The sequence below is a fragment of the Erythrolamprus reginae genome, chromosome 12 (assembly GCF_031021105.1).
Source record: "Erythrolamprus reginae isolate rEryReg1 chromosome 12, rEryReg1.hap1, whole genome shotgun sequence".
Classification (NCBI taxonomy): domain Eukaryota; kingdom Metazoa; phylum Chordata; class Lepidosauria; order Squamata; family Dipsadidae; genus Erythrolamprus; species Erythrolamprus reginae.
In genome coordinates, this window is record NC_091961.1 from 29,436,495 (window position 1) to 29,455,608 (window position 19,114).

At 41.1% G+C, this 19,114-nt stretch overlaps 1 protein-coding gene across 5 annotated transcripts in view; it reads right to left on the reverse strand.

The window, feature by feature from the left end:
• Window positions 1-6,971, reverse strand: part of GRAMD1B (GRAM domain containing 1B) — a 169,397-nt gene extending 162,426 nt beyond the window's left edge. For 2 of the 5 annotated variants that reach the window (XM_070765666.1, XM_070765664.1), the window contains exons 1-2: window positions 6,908-6,971; window positions 6,402-6,505 (exon numbers count right to left, since the gene is read on the reverse strand). In XM_070765666.1, coding sequence (XP_070621767.1) covers window positions 6,402-6,505; window positions 6,908-6,910 — 107 coding nt within the window. In that variant the 5' untranslated portion in view covers window positions 6,911-6,971. The other 3 variants (XM_070765670.1, XM_070765668.1, XM_070765665.1) reach the window with 2 other exon arrangements.
• Window positions 6,972-19,114: the final 12,143 nt, after the last annotated feature.

Sequence of the window (19,114 nt, forward strand, 5' to 3'; positions counted from 1 at the left end):
CCTAGGTTTAGAAAGCTTAGAACTACGTTGCCTTAAACACGACTTAAGCATAGCCCATAAAATCATCTGCTACAATGTCCTTCTTGTCAAGGACTAATTCAGCTTCAACCACAACAACACACAAGCACACAATAGATACAAACTTAAAGTAAACTGCACCAAACTCGACTGCAGGAAATACGAGTTTAGTAACCGAGTAGTTGATGCATGGAACTCACTACCTGACTCTGCAGTATCATCACCTCATCCTCAAAACTTTTCCCTTAGACTATCCACTCTTGACCTCTCCCAATTCCTAAGAGGTCAGTAAGGGGCGTGCATAAGTTCACCAGTGTGCCTTCCGTCCCCTGTGCTAAAGTTTCACTCTTACTAGCATCATGTACTGTATATAAACATTGTTATTTCTTTGTATATCACCAATACGTACTTTAAAAAAATAATAAATAAAATACAGCACCCAGTCTTCTTTTCTGAATTAAGTTTGTTTATTTATTTATGATTAAAACTAATTATATTTACGTTTAACAGAATGCTTGGACTTTTCTCGCAATCTGAAGGATGCAAACAGCCATGAGGCTCAGCCAGGGATGCCTGATTTTTTTCCCTCCCTTTTCAAATTCCCAGCTGCAATCCAAATAACAACATAATTAATAACCAGCAATTAATATCCTGGCTGTCAGCCTTGGTAAAACAAAGACATCTGTTTTTTACATCATTGACATCCAAGGCAGCCTTGGGGGCTATGTCTATAGTAACTTGAATACAATCCGACGCCTTTGTTGCCGGAGATAATCTGTCACTTAGATTGATCTCCTGGCGTCTGTTCTTTAACTTCATCTCAATATTCATTCTCTGCTTTGGCGGCTGGGATGAAAGCAGAAACCAAACAGGAGCCTCCCGAAATGTAAACCGCCCAAGGCGGAGAAAAAACCCAAGCGGTGGGCCAGACAGTCGTTTTTCACAGTTTTGTTAACTGAGATTTTATTCAAGCAGAGCGTTGGTTTCCTTGACTACTCTATGAATGGCCTGCGAAAAGGCAAGCTAATATTCGATCGCAAATATAATTTGAGTGGCGCACAGAAGGCATCTCTCCAGCCACGTGTGCCACAGGGATGCTCCTGTCTTTGCGATGCTCCTTTTCGTATCTTAAGGAAGACATGTGGTTGGGGCGGGAAGGCAAAATAGACCACGACAGAGGCAGTTTCCACAGATCTGTGAGCCACACGGAGGAGTGTTTTAAATATGAATGTGAGGTTTTGATGTTCTCTGAGCTTGGGGGTATTCTTGCAGATGTTTCATGACCCAACTAAGTAAGATCCTCAGTGCTAGAAGGGAGTGAGGATTGTGAAGAGGAGGAGGAGGAGGGAGGAGAAAAAGGAGAAAGAAGAGGAGGAAGAGGAAAAAGAAGAGGAAGAGGAGGAGGAGGTGGGAGAAGAAAAAGGAGAAAGAAGAGGAGGAAGAGGAAAAAGAAGAGGAGGAGGAAGAAGAGGAAGAGGAGGAGGAGGACAACGACGACGACGACTGTGGGACCCTTAAAATTCTCTGAGCTTGGGATTTTTCTTGCAGACATTTCATCACCCAACTAAATAACATCATCAGTGCTAGAAGGAAGTAGGGATTGTGAAGAGGAGGAGGGAGGAGAAAAAGGAGAAGGAAGAGGAGGAAGAGGAAAAAGAAGAGGAGGAGGAAGAAGAGGAAGAGGAGGAGGAGGACAACGATGACGACTGTGGGACCCTTAAAATTCTCTGAGCTTGGGATTTTTCTTGCAGACATTTCATCACCCAACTAAATAACATCATCAGTGCTAGAAGGAAGTAGGGATTGTGAAGAGGAGGAGGAGGACTGTGGTGCCTTTAATGTTCTCTGAGCTTGGGGTTTTTCTTGTAGACGTTCCATGACTAGTGATGGGCGAACCGAACCCGCACAATTCGGGTCCGTACTGAATTTTGCAGTGTTCGGTATGCCGAACCCGAACCTGAAATTTTTCCATACTTCGGGCAAAGTTCGGGGTTGTGTTTGGCGTTCGGAGGTTTGACGGCACCGGCAGGTTGCTAAGGACGCCAAGATGATCACTTCCTGGATTCCATGGAATCCAGGAAGTGATCACTTTGGCGTCCTTAGCAACCTGCTGGTGATGTCAAAGCTCGGCCCCCGGAATCTCTTCATGGGAGGAATTCCCCGTTCGGGTTCAAGTTCGGTTCGGGTTCGGCCGAATTTTGCATAATATTCGGCCGAACTTGCCGAACCTGAACACCGTTGGGTGGCAGTGGCTTATCGACCAAGATAAGTTTGTCAAATAGGTGCTTGGATTCTTTTTTGGTTGATTATGATTAAGTCACATTGTTGGAATAGCCACAAAAAGGACAAATGATGGACAGCATTATTTGTTCAGGAGCACAGAAACATTTTAAGGTTTTGTACTGAACCCACAACATTCAGTAGGATAACAGGTTAGGTAAATAGCTCAATTTTCTTTAATTGCTATAAAAGCTCAGTTCTAGATAATTATTAATTATTCAATAAGAGCCGGGCTGGCACACAGCAGGTAGAGTGCTGTACTGCAGGTCACTGAAGCTGACTGTAGATCTGAAGGTCAGTGGTTCAAATCTCACCACGGGCTCAAGGTTGACTCAGCCTTCCGTCCTTCCGAGGTGGGTCAGATGAGGACCCGGATTGTGGGGGCAATAGCCTAGCTCTGTTAAAAAGTGCTATTGCTAACATGTTGTAAGCCGCCCTGAGTCTAAGGAGAAGGGCGGCATAAAATCGAATGAATGAATGAATGAATGAACGAATGAATGAATGAATGAATGAATCCATACATACATACATACATACATACATACATACATACATACATACATACATACATACATACATACATACATAATGCATAAACTTGTTACCCACAATGCAACCACCACTGAGCAAACCCTACACCCTTCTAGGACTGAGAAGGTTACCTAGTTTGGTAATGAAAGGTATACAAGAAAACTACCAAGTTTAGAGAGCATCAAGGACCCCCAGTTCAACCCTGAACTATGAATATTTTCTTCTATCTGGACCACATGTGTAATGCTGCATAATGGCAACAGAGTCTGTGCAGCTACAGCCAATGGAAAAACTGTGGATACAGAATTGAAAACTGTGAGAATCTCTGCTTTCTTTCTTTTTACTGGTGCAGAAGAAGGCAATAGAGATTTCAAAAATAAAAAGTAGGAACTGAATCCAGGAGACTTCCTTGTATGCTTAGATTAAAGCTGATTTTTTAAAAAATAAAAAAATAAATTACCAGCATGCTCTCTGTACAAATATTTAGACCAAAGAGGTCATGCACATCGTCCAAAATTTAGATCAGTTTTACTCACACACTTATTTAGACCAAATATTTACACCATTTAGATCCACATTTATGCAAAAACACCAAATAACGGGTAAAACTCAGCCGGCTAAAGAAGCCCAGAAATGCAAAACTGTTAAAACTGCATGATTTAAAGCAACCCGCTGCTTTTCCTAGTACTCCTGTCATTTGTTTTGCAAAACACATAATGAAATCATCTCGGTGGTGCTCTCTAGTGGCACCTATATTTCATCTGAAAAGACAGCCCTGCACTTTTAAGTGTGGCTTTTTCTAAGGATATTTAATTTTGCCTAAATCCCATTGATTCCTAGCAATGAAGCTCTAGAAAAAGAGGCAGTATAAACAGGGAAAGCAGTTTTCTTTGTTTTGAAAAAAAAAAGGCTGATTACAATTTAGCTCAATCAATGATGCAAAAATAAATGAGCGTTCGTTTGTGCCCCCAAATCCACTGTAATTCCCCAAATTACAATTCTGCACCTTTCTTAATAGGACTTAGTAATAGCACTTAGACTTATGTTTATTATTTATTTATTCCTAGAGAGGCCCCATGGAAGCTTTCTCCCCGCCTTTTCCAGCCTTGTTTTCTCCCAGGAGATTCCTAGAGAGGCCCCGCGGAGGCTCCTCCTCACCGTTTCTGGCCTTTTTCCTCCCAGGAGATTCCTAGAGAGGCCCCATGGAGGCTTCTCTCCGCCTTTTCTGGCCCTGTTTCCTCCCTGGAGATTCCTAGAGAGGACCCACAGAGGCTTCTCCTTGCCTTTTCTGGCCCTGTTTCCTCTCAGGAGATTCCTAGAGAGGCCCCACGGAGGCTTCTCCCTGCCTTTTCCTGTTACAGTTTCGGAGGCTTGGGTTTGTAAGTGGAAAATGGTTCTTGAGAAGAGGCAAAAAAAATCTTAAACACCTGGTTCTTATCTAGAAAAGTTCGTAAGTAGAAGCGTTCGTAGGTAGAGGTACCATTGTACTGTGGGACAGTCTCTATATTTCGACTCTCAGAATTCTTTGGCTGGAGAATTCTGGGAAGTAAAGTCTACACTTCTTATTATATTACCAAAAGACTGCCTTCAAAATTGCTTGACCTCTGCCTGAAATCACTCCATATTTTGTCCTCCAGAGTCACACAAACTTAGACATTTTTTAGACACTCCGTGAGAAAAGTGCCTAATTGTCTATCTGTTGCCCCAGAGAGTCATAATCTGAAAAAACTCCTTAGCGTCACAATTTAATTAATCGCCGAGTTGCGATAGAGCCCCACTTACGAACACACATTGCTTAAATCGACACAGCCCAAAACAAAACAGCTTTTTGTGAAGTTTCGGGAAGTTTAAATGCACAGTACCAACTCCCAATCACGCAGACTTTAGCGTTTGCAGAGTAAATCGTGCTGAGAAGGATCCCACCAAAGGAAATAATAATAAGGAATTACCAAATGTTGCTCAAATCAACTCATTGGGAGTTCGTTTGCCTTTGGTATTTTGAAAAATAAATAAACAAACCAAACCATTCCATTTTTCTCAATTAAAAGCAAACAAACTTTGAATGACCTTAGAGGAGGATTTCCATCCCTATCCACAAAGCCCATCCTTAACTCTGTTTGCATTAACTCAGTTAAGCGAATCCTGGTTTGTTCTTGCGTTAACCTTGCCCTCCCCATCCAAAGTGTGCTGATTCATGCATCTTTCTAAGGAACAGAGAAGCAGAGTGACACACCGAGGGATCCAAAATCTGGCACCCACTTTCAGACTGAGATGAAGGGGTTCGAACCTTGAACAACCACATGCAAGTCAAGTTTCAATCATTTTTCTTTTTCTCTCAAAGAAATGGAAACGGCCAACTCCCAACTGGGTGGATTTTCAAGGCCACGAAGCCATTACCCACCCCAACCCTAATCTATTCCTCTATTAATTCGCAGCGTTTACCGTTTTATCCCAAGCGCGCAGGCTAATAATAGTGGCAATTTACCAGAATACCATTTTTAGAAAGGAAAGCAGCGTTTCGCACATGCTCAGCTCCACTCCTGCCAATTCGCCCCACGGCTTATAGAAAGGATAGAAATGCTGACATAAGGCCTCTCTCTCTCCCTCCCTCCGGCCCTCCCTCTCTCTCTTTCTCTCTCTTCCTCTCTCTCTTTCTCCCCCCTCTCTTTTTCTTTCTGTGTCTCTTTCTCTTTCTCTCTCTCTGTGTTTCTCTCTCTCTTTCTTTCTCTCTTTCTCTCCCTCATTTTCACTTTCTCTCTATCTTTCTCCCTCACTCTCTTTCTCTCTCTTTCTCCTTCCTCTCTTTCTCTTTCTGTGTCTCTTTCTCTCCTTTTCTCTCTTGCTCTTTCTGTGTTTATCTCTCTCTCTCTCTCTTTCTCTGTATTTCTCTCTTCTTTCTCTTTCTGGCTCTCTTTCTCTCTTTCCCTCTCTCTCATTTTCTCTCTCCCTCTCTCTTTCTCTCTCTCTTTCCCCTTCTCTCTCTTTTTCTCCCTCACTTTCTTTCTCTCTCTCTTTCTCCTTCCTCTCTTTCTCTTTCTGTGTCTCTTTCTCTCCTTTTCTCTCTTGTTCTTTCTGTGTTTATCTCTCTCTTTCTCTGTATTTCTCTCTTCTTTCTCTTTCTGGCTCTCTTTCTCTCTTTCCCTCTCTCCCTTTCTTTCTCTCTCTCTCTTTCACACACACACTCTCTCTCTCATTTTCTCTCTCCCTCTCTCTTTCTCTCTCTCTTTCCCCTTCTCTCTCTTTTTCTCTCTCTCTTTCCACTTCTCTCTCTCTTTTTCTCCCTCACTTTCTTTCTCTCTCTCTTTTTCTCTCTCTTTCTCTCTCTCTTTCCCTCTCTCTCTCTCTCTTTCTCCCTCACTTTCTTTCTCTCTCTCCCTCCCCCCCACTGCCTGGGAGGCTCCCAAAGGCAGGAGGCCTCCTGCTACAACCCTCCTCCTCTCCTTCACACACACATCCCCCAAAGCCCTCCAACCTGACCTACCTCTCCTGCAGGGTTGGCCTTGGTTAGTTCCCAGCACCAACTTATCTGTCCAGGAAGTAAATTTTCTTTTTAAAAAAAGCAGGGGACTTACGGGGTTAAATGAACAGCTTCCAGCATGGGGAGCCTCCTTTGGCCGTCTTCATCAGGGATGCCTCTAAAACAGAGCATTGGGTTCATCCCAGCCCTCAACCGGAGCTGATAAAGAGTGAATCGAGAGAGGAGATGCTGAGATAAGTCTTATCTCTCTGGGGAAATGGGGTGGGGGTGGGAGAGAGAGAGAGAGAGAGAATTGGGTGGGCGGTTTAAGGAAAGTAGCATCTCGTGAGAAAAAGGAGCCATGGGTAAAATCTTGGCCCGGGGTTTTGCCTAGCAGTTTCCCTGCAAGTCTTCTTGGTGTCAACCATCCTAGCCAGCCACGGAATTTTTCTCTGCAGCTGGAAAGGAGACAGAGAAAGAGACAGCGGCAATAAAACTGCTGCTAATCTGGTTGGAAGCTGCAGTAACTCACAGCTCACTGCGGGCTTTCTCGCAAAGGGGAAGGAGAGACGCCGTTTCCTGCAGCAAGGACTTCAGCCTCAAACACCCCCCTTCCTCTACCATCTTCTCCAGCCAGGATCAAAAGCTGTAGCCGGGACCTCTCAAGCCAGATTGGGTAGACCCTCCCAGGTGTATATGGGAAAAGTTACGGGATGCCCCAACTGCAGGGAAGCCACCCAGCCATCTAATGAGGATGCTCCGTATCTTAAAGTAGTGTTTCCCAACCTTGGCAACTTGGAGATATTTGGACTTCAACTCCCAGAATTCCCCAGCCAGCGAATGCTGGCTGGGAGATTCTGGGAGTTGAAGTCCAAATATCTTCAAGTTGCCAAGGTTGGGAAACACTGTCTTAAAGGGACCACGGCCTCCCGTGCACAACCCTTTTTTAAGGATGCTTGCAGGGCCTGGAAGTTTCCTATCCATCCTGCTTTCTACAAAAAGTGAGGACTGGTGGCGGTTATCGTTCCCAAAGCAGCCCAGGCTTCCTGGGGCAATTTTGCAAAACCTTGGAGTTTTTATTATATATCTCTCTGTGTTATATACACTGCTCAAAAAAAATAAAATAAAGGGAACACTTAAACAACACAATATAACTCCAAGTCAATCAAACTTCTGTGAAATCAAACTGTCCACTTAGGAAGCAACACTGGTTGACCATCAATTTCACCTGCTGTTGAGCACGTTCAATTTTGTGCAGAACAAAGGATTCAATGGGAATATTTCATTCATTCAGATCTAGGATGTGTTATTTGAGTGTTCCCTTTTTTTTTTCCAGCTGTGTGTGTATGTATGCATGTATAAATGTATGTATGTATGTATGTATGTATGTATGTGTATATCTGTCTGTCTGTCTGTCTGTCTGTCTGTCTGTCTCTCTCTCTCTCTCTCTCTATCTATCTATCTATCTATCTATCTATCTATCTATCTATCTATCTATCTATCTAAACACGACCTGAGCCTAGCTCATAAAACCATCTGCTACAATGTCCTTCCTGTCAACGACTACTTCAGCTTCAACCACAACAACACACGAGCACACAACAGATACACACTTAAACCACTCCAAAATGGACTGCAGGAAATACGACTTTAGTAACCGAGTAGTTGACGCATGGAACTCACTACCAGACTCTGTAGTATCATCGCCTAACTCCCAAAACTTTACCCTTAGACTGTCCACTGTTGACCTCTCCCGATTCCTAATAGGTCAGTAAGGGGCATACATGAATTCAGCAACCTGCCTTCCATCCCCTGTCCTAATTTTTCTCTTTTTACTAGTATCACCTTTATTTTATTTTTTAATTGATTTAATTTATTGGATTTGTATGCCGCCCCTCTCCGAAGACTCCGAAGACTTGTTATATCTTTCTATACTACCAATACATACTTGACGAAACAAACAAACAAACAAAAAATAATAAATAAATAAAAATAACCTTGGCAACTTTAAGACTCGTGGACTTCAACTCCCAGAGATCCTCAGCCATCCGGCTGAGGAACTCTGGGAGTTGAAGTCCACGAGTCTTAAAGTTGCCAAGGTTGGAGACCCCTGACCTGGATCATCTCCCCACAACTCGTGTGTATGGAGCAGAGCAAAGAATTATTTCCAGATTCAGATCTACAGTAGCTGCAATTCTCTCTCCGTAACTGATTGGCCCCATCCATCTGTACTGGTAGCTAGACTTTCAGTATGTGTGTTTCTATTTGCATATGTCATTGCATATGCATGGATACACAACCACAGCTGCTCACAAGCTTCTGGCAAATTGAGTTTCTTCAAACTGACTCCCTGTGCAAACACAAACCCTCGATCTATTTTTTTTCTTTTGGGGGGGGGCAACACATATGCAAAAAGCTATTCAGGAAAGGAATGGCAATATTTATTTATCTGTTTGTTTGTTTGTTTGTTTGTTTGATTGATTGATTGATTGATTTATATGCCGCCCCTCTCCAAAGACTCGGGGCAGCTAACAGCAATCATAAAACAGAGTACAATAATAATCCAATATTAAAACAGATTAAAAACCCCTTAATATAAAAAAACCAAAAATACATACAGATATACCATGCATAAAATTGTAAAGGCCTAGGAGGAAAGAGTATCTCAGTTCCCCCATGCCTGGCGGCAGAGGTGGGTTTTAAGAAGCTTACGAAAGGCAAGGAGGGTGGGGGCAATTCTAATCTCTGGAGGGAGTTGGTTCCAGAGGGCCGGGGCCGCCACAGAGAAGGCTCTTTTCCTGGGTCCCACCAAGCGGCATTGTTTAGTTGACGGGACCCGAAGAAGGCCGACTCTGTGGGACCTAACTGTTCGCTGGGATTTGTGCAGCAGAAGGCGGTCCCGGAGATAATCTGGTCCGGTGCCATGAAGGGCTTTATAGGTCATAACCAACACTTTGAATTGTGACCGGAAACTGATCGGCAATAGTAATCACACTGGCTGGGGAATTCTGGGAGTTGAAGTCCAAATATCTTCAAGTTACCAAGGTTGGGAAACACTGCTCTAAGCAATTTACAGAGTCAGCATATTGCCCTCCCCACCCATTGGGTCCTCATTTTACTGACCTCGGAAGGTGTAGTCAACCTTGAATCATCTACAAGAAAAGAGGAACATGCTCGCTTGCGCATCATTTCATGGCTGAAGAGAAGGAGGAAACCAGCCCGACAGATGTTGGGGTCAACTTTGTTTTATCTGGGCTCATGAAGGGAAGTTTTTTTTAAAAAAATTACATTTTTACACGTTCTGAAACTCATAAAATAATAAAAACGGTCCTTCCCATCCCACTTTTAGGCCCATTTCAACTACATCGTACTGAGTTAATTCTGTTAATGTAAAATATTATTTGACTGAAAGAGTAGTAGATGCTTGGAACCAAGTTCCAGCAGACGTGGTTGATCAATCCACAGTAACTGAATTTAAACATGTCTGGGATAAACACATATCCATCCTAACATAAAATACATAAGAGCAGACTAGATGGGCCACGAGGTCTTTTTCTGCCACCAATCTTCTATGTTTCTATGTATGGAGAGAGATCTGAAGCAGTGATGGGCTCCTACGGGTACGGTCAGATGCACAGAACCGGTAGAAATTTTTTCCCCCCTTCTGGGCTCTGAGTATGTTTTTCCTATTGCAGTAAATGAGGTTGAATGTTTATAATTTTAGAAGAGCTGTGTCTAGTAGATAATGTATATTTTTGTGTGCCTGTATGTAATATGTATGTACATATATGGCATATATACATAGAATTAAATAGTCTAGTTTGGATGTTCAATAATAGTAAATAGAGAGGGAAATTGTATCTCTTTGAGACAAGGAGAGGCCAGGCATCCTAACCCAAACCCTTGATTTATTTATTTATTTATTTATTATTTGGATTTGTATGCCGCCCCTCTCCGAAAACTCGGAGTGAGTGACGTCAAGTTGGCCACCTTTAAGCCAGTCACATGACCTTTAAGCCACCCCCTGGTCACATGACCGTCAAGCCACTCCCACCTGGCCACAGGGCCAGCAAGCCACACCCACAAAATAAGCCACACCCACAGTATGGTAGTAAAAAAATTTGCAACCTGCCACTGATCTGAAGAAGCTTTCAAATGAACGTAAAAATGCACATGCCACCAGTGCGCAGAGTGATCCATAGTGAGTAGGAACCTGATACTGCCCGTAAATTATGTGAGGTCAGAGCTGACTCCACTGGAGTAATTGCCGGAATGTTGCTCCTAATAAATGACTGGATTCCTTTTGACTCTCGGCTCGTGGCTCATGAATTCATTTGAGCATCTTTCGGAAAACGTCAACGACGTCGTTTCAAATGCTTGTCCTTACCTTGTGACTTCTTGCTGAAACATTTCCTACTTGCCCGCAGTGCCACCTTGTCACAGATTGCTCATTTTAAACCCCAAAATATTCCTCCCCACCTACAATTATAAACCTCTTCATCTGTTCCCCACCCACCCACTTCTCGTCCTTAAGCCTCCTGAGCTGCTGATCTTGGTATTGTTGAAATGTCACCGGAAGGGAAAAAATTTAAACATTTTTGAAATCATGTTTCTTGCTTTGTCTCCAGAAGCAGAACAATGAAAATATTTGGAACGTTTAAAAAATATATAACACAAGCTGCGTTTATCTATTGTTTGCTCACAACCAAGGTCATATTACCCTGCTCTAATCTTTCAATCGAGGATATGGAATGGGCAACATGTGACACATTTTAAAGCTTTTGGAAGTATAAATCAAACCACTGAAATTCTATCATAAATTGTCAACTTTCAGCAGAATTATATTTTGAGTCCTTTAAGAATAAAATAAGGACCGAAGAGTGTGTTTAAGAGCGGGGCCAGAGATGAAGACACTTGGGAGGTTGAGAGTTCAATCTTAGGTAGCGACAGATCTTTCTTTATCAGGTCGGGAAGAGAAAATGTCTGCTGTGAACTCCATGTAGGTGTTAGGAAGGGCATCCGGTCAGTAAGCGCTCAACTCCCTTCAGTCATCCTGGGGTGGATGAAAAGTTTATAGAGTCATGAAAGAACAAATACGATTTTTTTGTCATGTTTATTCTGGGCTCAATGTACCTCTTTTGATTATTTCTTCAACCAAATGGGCCAGTCAAGGGCTGCAAAACATTTTACTACCACACTGTGGGCATGGCTTATTTTGTGGGTGTGGCTTGATGGCCAAGTGACCGGGGTGGCTTAAAGGTCATCGGACTGGCTTAAAGGTGGCCAGCTTGACGTCACTCATATCAAGGGTTTGGGTTAGGGTTCTTGGCCTCTCCTCGCCTCAATAAATAAATAACAATAACACTAACAATAGCAATAACAAGGAGGAGGAGGAGGAAGAGGAGGAGGAGGAGGAGGGAAAAAAACAGGAAGAGATTAGGAGTTTGTCCTTTAGCAGAGCAAGGAATCAGATAAAATATCAGGTCAGAGGTTTGTATTCTCTATGGATATTTTAGGAATAATGAAATTTTAAAGCAAAACGGCGACAGGCGAGGCTTTTTCTCAGGGGCCATCGTGATGTTTGTCGGTCTGATGAGCCAAAAGTGAGGAAGGATGTTTTAGAGACGTTGTGTGGTTTTACTAAAAAGATCACACATCTTCTTTTATTGCGTTGAGGTGAACTCAAGGGAGGAAGGGTGGGAAATACGATAAAAACCCCTTTCATTTCCTGAAGCAGATGTGCAACTGATTTTAATCATTTTTAAAAAAAATATATTAAGGTAAAGTGAAAGGGAAAGAATATTGTGTCTCCTTAAATTAAAAATAACAAAATGTGAGTCACACAAGAGCATGCAACAGATTCAAATTTAATATTAACCGCTCCAAACTTGACTGTAAAAAATATGACTTTAACAATCAAGTTGTCGAAGCGTGGAACTCATTGCCGGACTCAGTGGTGTCAGCCCCCAGCCCCCAACATTTCTCCCTAAGACTCTCCACGATTGACCTCTCCAGGTTCCTAAGAGGCCAGTAAGGGGCGTACATAAGTGCACTGATGTGCCTATCGTCCCCTGTCCAATTGTCTTCCCTTACATTATATATCATATATACTCTCTCCTTATCTATCTATCTATCTATCTGTCTGTCTGTCTGTCTGTCTGTCTGTCTGTCTGTCTGTGTATCTGTCTGTCTATCTATCTATCTATATCTATATCTATCTATCTATCTATCTATCTATATATATATATATATATATATGTATAATATATATATATATATATATTATATATATATATCATATATATTCTCTCCTTATCTCTTATATCATATATATTCTCTCCCTCCCATCTACTTCTCTTCTTTTTACTTTCTATCGTTATATATATTACTTAATGTCTATTCTCTTCCATATGTATTGTATATTGGACAAAGAATAAAATAAAATAAATAAATAAAATTCAAAAAGAGCTGAGCCATCTCTTTGGAGAAAGGGACATTTTCCCCTCCAACCAAATGTTTGATGTGTTTTTGAGAACATCTGGAATCCAGGTTTCTAAATGGGGTTTCGAATTCTTATTTGCTTTCAAAATTCCAGTGGTCGATGTATCTCCTCTCAGTGATGAGCGTAGATGCACAAAGCTTGGGAACTGAATCGTTCCATTTTCTTGGTTTTCACAGAATTTTCTACAATTTGTTTATTTACTTTCTGAGTCAATATTGATGTCAAACCTGTGTAGAAGTTGGGGATAAACAAACAGCTTGCCACACTATCTGTAGAACGCCTGTTGTTTATGGGAACTTGGGAGGGGTGATTTTAGGAGGGAGCTGACGCAGCCACAAAGCATTTTTTCCAGAGGTTCAAGGCCATCCTATGCCCACCACCTGGGCGGAAGCGGAAGAAAGAGTTGCCACACTGGTACAACCTGAGTGGGCAACGTGACAAGTTTGTAAGTGATGGACAAGGCTTGTGAACTTAAGCATCAAACTGATCAGGAAAGACTTCATGAACTCCATCTGTATAGTCTGGAGGACAGAAGGAAAAGGGGGGACCTGATCGAAACATTTAAATATGTTAAAGGGTTAACTAAGGTTCAGGAGAGAGGTTTTTTTAATAGGAAAGTGAACACAAGAACAAGGGGGCACAATCTGAGGTTAGAATAGAATAGAATAGAATTTTATTGGCCAAATGTGATTGGACACACAAGGAATTTGTCTTGGTGCATATGCTCTCAGCGTACATAAAGTAAAATATACATTTGTCAAGAATCATGTGGTACAACACTTAGGGGTCAAATAAGCAATGAAGAAGCAATATTAATAAAAATCTTAGGATATAAGCAACAAGTTACAGTCATACAGTCAACATGGGAGGAAATGGGTGATAGGAATGATGAGAAAAACTAGTAGAATAGAAGTGCAGATTTAGTAGAAAGTTTGTAAAGATGGGTGGGGTTGAAGTTGCAGATAGCTGCTCCTTAAAGAAATGTTCTTTTATCCTTAGCAGATGGTCTCTTGAGTAGGAAATCCGTTGAGAATTGCAGGGGATAGTAGAAAATGAAGAAACTGTTTGAGAGCATTTCACTGAGGCAGCCTTTGTCGGCGCCATCTTGAATATTACAGTTATATTTATTTATTTATTTATTTATTTATTTATTTATTTATTTATTTATTTATTTTGTCCAATACACAATGAGGATTTTAGTGGGTATATATCAATATACACATAGTAAAATACATGATGAAGGTTATAGAGGAGATACTCATAGTAAAATATATCTAAGAAATAATAGAAGAGAAGATATAGGAATAGAACATATCAATGAAAGAATAGAAGAAGAGATATAGGAATAGAAGAAAGGTATAGGAGATATAGGAGAGCAATAGGACAGGGGACGGAAGGCACTCTAGTGCACTTGTACTCGCCCCTTACTGACCTCTTAGGAATCTGGAGAGGTCAACCGAAGATAATCTAAGGGTAAAGTGTTGGGGGTTTGGGGATGACACTATGGAGTCCGGTAATGAGTTCCACGCTTCGACAACTCGGTTACTGAAGTCATATTTTTTACAGTCAAGTTTGGAGCGGTTAATATTAAGTTTAAATCTGTTGTGTGCTCTTGTGTTGTTGTGGTTGAAGCTGAAGTAGTTGCCGACAGGCAGGACGTTGCAGCATATGATATTGTGGGCAACACTTAGATCTTGTTTAAGGCGTCTTAGTTCTAAACTTTCTAGGCCCAGGATTGAAAGTCTAGTCTCATAGGGTATTCTATTTCGAGTGGAGGAGTGAAGGGCTCTTCTGGTGAAGTATCTTTGGACATTTTCAAGGGTGTTAACGTGAGACAATATTATTTGACTGAAAGAGTAGTAGATGCTTGGAACAAACTTCCATCAGACGTGGTTGGTAAATCCACAGTAACTGCCGTCAATCTTCTATATTTCTATCCTTCCTAGTTAGGTAAAATGTGGACCCAGATTGTGGGGGCAATATGCTGGCAGTGGTTTTTTAAAAAGTGCTATTGCTCACATGTTGTAAGCCGCCCTGAGTCTAAGGAGAAGGGCGGCATTAAAAAAAAAAATGAATAAATAAATAAATAAAATAAATAGAGGAGGAAGGACCCCAGATGTAGCCACCTGAACCCTCAACCAAGCCTCCTTCTCTCAAGACACTGCAATTTGTCCCCTTGTAGAGGTTTCCATAGATACCACATACGTTCTATGGGGTGGGGGGGAATGACAGACAAGGAGGGGAGAGATTTCTTAAGGTATGGATATCGCAGCTCCATGGAAACTGGTTCTTACCGTCGGCGAAGGAGAAGGAAAGAGATTTTGTGTAGGAAGAAATTGAGATGGTAATTATCCGGTTCCGTGAAAGTAGTACCACGCACACTAGAGTTAGCCTGTCACTCAGGTGGGTGGGGGGAAAGAAGAACCAGAACTTCGAAAAAGCATTGGGGGCAATAGAGATAACGATGGACCTCTACGGGTTCTCCTGGGACAGGGGTAGGCAAAGGTGGCTCTTTTATGACTTGTGGACTTCAACTCCCAGAATTCCTGAGCCAATCACGCTAGCTCAGGAATTCTGGGAGTTGAAGTCCACATGTCATAGAAGAGCCACCTTTGCCTACCCTTGGCCTGGGAGAACCCGTAGCTAATGTTATGGCTGGCTCAGAGAACCTGCAATTTTATTTATTTGCTTATTTGTTTGTTTATTAATTAATTAACTCATTTAATTAATTAATTAAGTGTTAATTAATTTACAGTCACAAATATAGTGTAATACAAAATAAACAAAAATAAACAATATAATAAAACAATAATAATATGAAACAGCTAAATACAACATTCATTCAGCAACCATTCATATCTCTTGGTCCGGGCTAGTTGTTTGGCAGCTTTCCGGAAGGCCAGGAGGGTGGGGGTAGTACAAGTTTCTGGGGCTAGCTGGCTCCATAGAGCCGGAGCCACCACAGAGTAGGCCCTGCCATGGGGGCCCCGCCCATCAGCACTGTTTGACTGACGGGACCTAGAGAATGCCGACCCTGTAGGTTGTAGTCAGTCGCTGGCAGTTAAACGTGACAGAAGAATGGCCCCTGGATTGCCCCTCCCCTCCTCCTCCTCCTCCTCTTCCTCCTCCTTTCTACATGGGTCGCCCAGAAAGTAATGCACCACATTTTTTTTCTCAGTCTACAGTAATGGTACGAATGCGAAACTTTAGATATCCATTATTTGAATTGTCAGGAGCGCGTGTGTAAATTTTGCATTTCTTCAGACAGATAGTGTAGCTGCAGCAGTGTTTTGAAATAGCATCTTTAAGTCATGTACGTTACAAGCAGCATGTCGTCATTAAATTTCTCACTGTGGCGAAAGAAACTGTTGGGAACATTCACAAATGTTTGTGTACAGTTTATGCAGAATCTGCAGTCGACAGAAGTACGGTTAGTCGCAGAAGACGTTTCGAGGATGACAAAGAGGTGATTCGCACAGTGCAGAAATGGCTTCGTGACCAGAACAAGGAGTAGTACCGACAGGGCATTCACGCCCTTGTGTCTCGCTGGAGGAAAGCCATAGAACGGGATGGAGATTATATAGAAAAATAGGGAGCGTAGAAGAAACATCCTTCTTTCTTATGTGTAAGTTTCACTGTGTTCAATAAGTAATTGTTGAAGAAAAAAATGTGGTGCATTACTTTCTGGGCGACCCTCGTACCACTAATGATGTTACTTACTTTGGAGAATTAAAAGTCTACCAAAAAAACCCAACCCCAAACTTAGAGACCCTGAAGAACCCCTCATTTCAACCCTGGGTTACAAATATCCTCCTTTTTTTTTTTGTTTTTAAAGTAGTGTCTGAATTGTGACCAATTTACCCAGAGAGACAGGACCTGATGAATTTACAAGGCGATTCCAAGAATTAGTTAGTGCTGTAGCTGTCACTTCTCTCCCACTATCATTTATCAATGGATCTTTTTCAATGCCCTTTTATGCTGCAATATCTTCCACACAAAAAATAAGGGGGGAAATAGCAAAAAGAAAGGAGATGTAATAGGTGGAGGGGTTTTTTTTTTCTGAAAGGTTTAATTACCATAATGGATGCTCCTTCTCAGCAGCTGTCACTATTCGTAAAAAGGCAGGGGGGGAAAAACAATGTCCTCTCCATGGTGCAATTCATAATCGTTCCTAGTTTTCAGAAACATTTTTTAAAAAAATATTCCGTTTATTCATTACCTAGCAAACATATGAGAAGTTGGTGCAATGCAAAGTTGAATTCTTGAAATGAATTTGAGTTCTGCCTCCTACATATAACTCCTTCTGCACACTGACGTTGATTAAATAAATAATTTTTGGATATAAAATTATTCCATCCCATTCTCAATATTCTATTCGATTCGATTCTCAATAAAGATTGTAATCTATACTGCTGAAAAAAAATAAAGGGAACACTCAAATAACACATTTTAGATCTGAATGAATGAAATATTCTCATTGAATACTTTGTTCTGTACAAAGTTGAATGTGCTGACAACACGTGAAATTGATTGTCAATCAGTGTTGCTTCCTAAGTGGACAGTTTGATTTCACAAAAGTTTGATTTACTTGGAGTTATATTGTGTTGTTTGTTTCCTTTTTTTTTGAGCAGTGTATAGAAACATAGAAACATAGAAGACTGACGGCAGAAAAAGACCTCATGGTCCATCTAGTCTGCCCTTATACTATTTCCTGTATTTTATCTTACAATGGATCTATGTTTATCCCAGGCATGTTTAAATTCGGTTACTGTGCATTTACCAACCACGTCTGCTGGAAGTTTGTTCCAAGGATCTACTACTCTTTCAGTCAAATAATATTTTCTCATGTTGCCTTTGATCTTTCCCCCAACTAACTTCAGATTGTGTCCCCTTGTTCTTGTGTTCACTTTCCTATTAAAAACACTTCCCTCCTGGACCTTATTTAACCCTTTAACATATTTAAATGTTTTCTATTCTCAACAAAGATTCTATTCTATTCCAATTCCATTCCATTATATTCTTCATTTCAATTTCTATTCCATTCCATTCTCAATAAAGATTCTATTATATTCTCTTCTATTCTATTTATTCCATTCCATTCCTTTTTTACTCAGAGATCACCTTATCCCTGGAGTGGAAGGAAGAATTCTCAGGAGATTAAAAGCCACTAAGTTTTCTTTTCTCAGATGGAAAATTAGTGTGCCAAGAATAATGGTACCCATTGATGACATAAGTTCTTTTCTGGTGTTCTATTTCTAGTAAGGAGTAATTAGAAGTCTTATCAAATCATGTTCCTTTTCGGTTTGAAAAGTCACCTTGGAAAAGTTTCCGTGCCCATCCCAAGGCGGCGGTAACCTCTGAAAAGCAATCCAACATTGGTCATGTGGGTTGCAAGTTACTACACAGCCTTGCAGGGAGAGAAGGTAAAATTAAGCAGGATGTCAAAGAATTGGGGGGGGGGGGGCGACACCCAATGAAGTTGGCACCAGCCAGTGCCTATTAAAACTCAAATAAATAATGCAAGATAGTAAAACTATGTCCCTTTTTTTCCTACCATTAGGATAAAAATAGCCACACACTATACTCCTGCTTTAAAAACATCCTATTGAGCCTATATTAGAATGGAATGGAATGGAATGGAATAGAATCGAATAGAATATATATTTTGGAATGAAGAATGGGATGGGATGAGATGGAATAGAGTAGAGTAGATTAGAGTAGAATAAATAGAATAGAGTAGTGTAGAGTAAATAGAACAGAATGGGTTGAGTAGAGTAGAGTAAATAGAATAAAATAGAGTAGTGTAGAGAGAATAGAATAGAATAGAACAAAACAGAATAGAATAGAATAGAATTAGAACAGAATAGAATAACAGAGTTGGAAGGGACCTTGGATGTCTTCTAATCCAACCTTATTAAGCCCGTCACTGACTGTCTCTGGTCAATTAAACAAAGGTGGACAGAATTAATTCAAAAACCTGATTATGCCATAGAACATCAAAATCTCTCCAGCTATACAGGTGAGTCCTGGCTTAAATGAGAAGACGCCATCTTGCGGTTGTTTTAGGGAGCAGCCAAAAATAAGTGCTATTTTGCCCTGGGAAATGAGCATTAGACATTCAGATCTTTCCCAATTAATTAAGGGTTTTATTTTTTACAATATTTTAAAAGGCTCTCCTATTAGTCTAAAAAAATTGTGTTTGCAGTTTATTGACAGCAAGGCAAACAGTTCTTACGTTGAATCGCAAGATTAGGGAGTTAACAACACAGAGATTCCTAAATTACATATTTGCTATGCAAAACAAAACTCTCCGCATTTTTTCTAGA